At 43.5% G+C, this 3,910-nt stretch overlaps 1 protein-coding gene across 1 annotated transcript in view; it reads right to left on the reverse strand.

The window, feature by feature from the left end:
* LOC109518663 (RNA-binding protein Musashi homolog 2-like) overlaps positions 1–3,910 on the reverse strand; it is an 89,296-nt gene that overhangs the window by 22,212 nt on the left and 63,174 nt on the right. The window contains exon 6 of the mRNA XM_019874668.1: positions 2,881–2,973. Coding sequence (XP_019730227.1) covers positions 2,881–2,973 — 93 coding nt within the window. The remainder of the gene's footprint in view (positions 1–2,880; positions 2,974–3,910) is intronic.

Genomic DNA, 3,910 nt, shown 5'->3' on the forward strand with positions numbered 1-3,910 from the left:
GCTGTCACGCTCAGCGGCTTTGCACGTGTGACCGCTCCACAAAATTTGCTCCGGTGTAAAATATATCGCAACAAAATATTTCGGTGCAGCGTCGGACCAAATGTGTGCCGTGTGAACAGGGCTAATAGGGGTGTTCACACGGCAAGATTTGCTCCAGTGCTACACCGGCGCTGCGCCAGTAGAGCGTTCACATGTGCAAATTTGCTCTGGCGTAGCCCCGGAAGACAGCTTACACCGGAGCAAATTTGATCCACCTCAGGGAGGTGGTTTAAAAATTTGATCCAGAGCAAATGCTCGTTTGCGGGACAGCACCGATGTAAAATGGTACGTGTGAACGCTACAATTTGCTCCGGAGAAAATGCTCGTTTGCGAGGGGGGAGTAGCCTTGCCAAGCATGAGAAGAGTTGATTACGTACGGCGAGAATGCCTTGCTTTCATGCTCTGTCGGACTTCCGTCATATGTTTCATAACAAAACACAAGACATGGCTGGTAACGTAGCAAGCACCTCTTGGGTTATACCATCTCAATTAGAACGGCGGGGGAATAGTCCCCAAACGTCATCTTTCCTTTTGTAGGAGACTGGACTGTCTCGGAGTTGTTTGTGTAGTTTGTTCCTTTGTTGTGTATTCACAACCCCCCGCGCCCCACAGAATTTATTTTGTGATTTCCTTTCTTGATTTTTCTGTTTGGCGCATTCATTTTTGCTTTTCTGAGTGTCATTGAAGTCATTGTTGATTTACGTTTTCGGGGGCGGTCACTCTCGAGCAGAAGGCACGAAGACCGAGAATGAGAAGGACGTGCCTGTACAGTAGTTGCTTGAGTTGTGTATACGTTTTAAAAAGAACCAACACGACAGCTCATTTGTTTTCTGTCGTTTTGATCCGCAACACAAACTGCCGTGTGAATGCAAGTGGAGCTGCACCGACACTGCGCCGGTGCTAATACGCTCAGGGGCTTTGTACGTGTGAACGCTCCACAAAATTTGCTCCAGTGTAAAATAGATCGCAACAAAATACATCAGTGCGGCGCCGGAGCAAATGTGTGCCGTGTGAACACCCCTAATAACTTACATATCCATCCATCTATTTTCTGAACCGCTTTATCCTCACAAGGGTCGCAGGGCTTGCTGGAGCCTATCCCAGCCGTCTTCGGGCAGTCAGCGGGGGACACCCTGAACCGGTTGCCAGCCAATCACAGGGCACACAGAGACGAGCAACCATCCACACTCACAATCACACCCAGGGACAATTTTGAGTGTTCAACCAGCCTGCCATGCATGTTTTTTGAATGTGGGAGGAAAACGGAATACCCACCCAGTCCCGGGGACAACATGCAAACTCCACACAGGGAGGCCGGAGCCGGGATCGAACCCACGACCTCTGCACTGTGAGGTGAACATGACCACTGGACCACCGGGCCGCCCATAACTAACATATTATCTATTGAAATGGAAGTTCTCGTTTGTACCATAACGCCAGCAGTGACATCAAATAGGCATCACAAAACAATGTATCTGTGGGTTTCTGAAATGCATCAGAGTTGTTTGATGTGAGATCTTGTGGTGCCCGCAGATGGGCAACTTAAACGATGGACAGTGTTACAATTTTTCATAAGTGCTACTGAGGGTTACATAGTACCATGTCGTTCCAGATGTATAATTAAAATCCAATTTTAAATATGGACAAAGTGTGCATACTGTACATGCAAAATAGTGCTCTTACTATTTTCAATTTTACAAAACACATCTCTCTCATACCTAAAAGATCCTCTATTCAACAATGAAGGGTTTGAAGCAAACAACAGAATAACCACATACTGTGATTTTCTTTCAGCTGCAAAGGCCTCCATTGCATAAAACTACCATTCAAGGACAGCACAAAACTGTGAAACAACAAACCAACATTTTCAAGAAGTCATTCTGTGCATTACTTCACAAAAATCAACTCACTCAAACTGTTAATGTTATTGAAGTACTTACTATGGCTGTCCTGCATGTCATGACAAATCCGCCCAAAAATTAAAAGGCCGACTCACGTTGCAGTATTCGTGTAGCATAAGGGCCGAGTCGGCCCGGCAAATAGCAGAAGTCCACGTAAAATTGACACCCACTGAAATGGATTGAAAAAAGTTGATAGATAAGTTTATCTATCTATACTTTTTGTGAAACCCCAAAAAGTATTCAAAAAACAGTGATGAACCTCCAATGCACATTTTCGATGGAAAATGTGCATTGTGTTTCCTTCCCACAAAAAAAAAAAAAAATCTGTAAATGATGCTGAGCCATGAGTATTTGGGCATCAACTGTAGTAGATTTGCAATTTTCGCCCCATCCAAGTGCAGTGACATCAACCTGTATTCATTTTTTTTTTTTTAATTCGATGTTAGCGTATCATGTTTGAAGTCACTCTTTTTGCTCAAAAACTGATGCGCTCATTGTATCTTGTTACACATGTACCAGGCCAGGCCAGGCCAGGTCCGGCCCAAGGTTCGAACGCATGTTACCATCATGTTGATGATCATACTCAAAATTAATGCACATTTCAGAACACAAAACATGATGAATTTTGTTTCATAGGTTAAAGATATACAAGTTTATTTTTGTTTGCTGTCTTGAAGCAGAACTTCTCTCAAGAACATCAGCATTAGAATTTAAACAGCCACGCAAAACACCATGTGAATTCAGTTGGTTTGGTTTCAATTGGTTTTCTATTAGTCTCGAGAGCAGGGTTCACGATCAGCTCCATTTGTAAAGCGCCTTAAGAGATTGTCTGTTATGAACTGAAGCTTTATAAATCAATGGAATGAAATACGACGACTACTAACATTATTAACTTCTAAAACTCTGAAAGTGAGCATGAAGACAATCTTAAGGGTCTTACCTTGCCAAACTGTTCAAAATAAAGCTTCACCTCTTCAATTACTGTGTTGGCTGATAATCCTCCCACGAAAATCTTCTTTGTTCTTGTTACCATCTGGAGAAGAGAGATGAGGCAAAGAAAGGAGAGACTACAGGTCAATATGGTTTTTCCAAAAACAAATAATCCTTCACCTGCATCTCAAACACTGCGTCATCATTGATTTTTGCGTGTGCGTATGTGTGTGCGTGCACGTGTGTCTGGGTGCATGATCAGAATGTAATGCTTAAATGTGCAATTTACTTTGAAATCTCCCAATGCTAATATGTGTGATGCATTTCAACTACTTTTTCTATGCATCAATGTGTATTTCAGGTCCTGATGCATCACAAAATGCATTAAAAAAAGCAGCACAATTTCTTCCGACATATGCCTGCATCTGTGTTTGAAAATCTTAAAGTGGAGAGGCTTCTCTCAAGCTGAGAAAAAAAAAAAAAAACAAAACATTCGTTCATTTGGTAGTTAGTATTAGTCTACTCGAGAGCCCCGTTCACACGGCAACGTTTGGTCCGACGCTGCGCCAAAACAGCACCAGTCGAGCGTTCACACGTGCACATTTGCTCCGACGTAGCTCCACTAAAGAGCTTATACCGGACCAAATTTGATCCACCTCAGGGAGGTGGTTTAAAAATTTGCTCCAGAGCAAATGCTCGTTTGCGACGCTACGCCGGAACAAATGTGCACGTGTGAATGCAGCTGGGTTAAATTTGCTCCAGAGCAAATCGTAGAAAGGGTTGTCAGTCGTCATCTGTACCTGTGGGTAAAAAACAAAAAACAAAAAAGGACGTTTCGCTTCTCTCACAGAAGCTTCGTCAGTGGTAGACAACCCTGAAGTCTCCGTGAAGACTCCGGGAATTGCTCTGCGCTAAAAAAGCTGAGCGTGGCCTATTTGAGGACTGGGTGGGGATGGTTAGTCACGCCCCTATGGTGAAGAGGCCCATTGGTTTCTAAACTCCCTATCATTGGGTCTTGATTAGGCCTATTGTTTGGGCTA

Source organism: Hippocampus comes, unplaced genomic scaffold (assembly GCF_001891065.2).
Source record: "Hippocampus comes isolate QL1 unplaced genomic scaffold, H_comes_QL1_v1.1 scaffold200, whole genome shotgun sequence".
Taxonomy (NCBI): domain Eukaryota; kingdom Metazoa; phylum Chordata; class Actinopteri; order Syngnathiformes; family Syngnathidae; genus Hippocampus; species Hippocampus comes.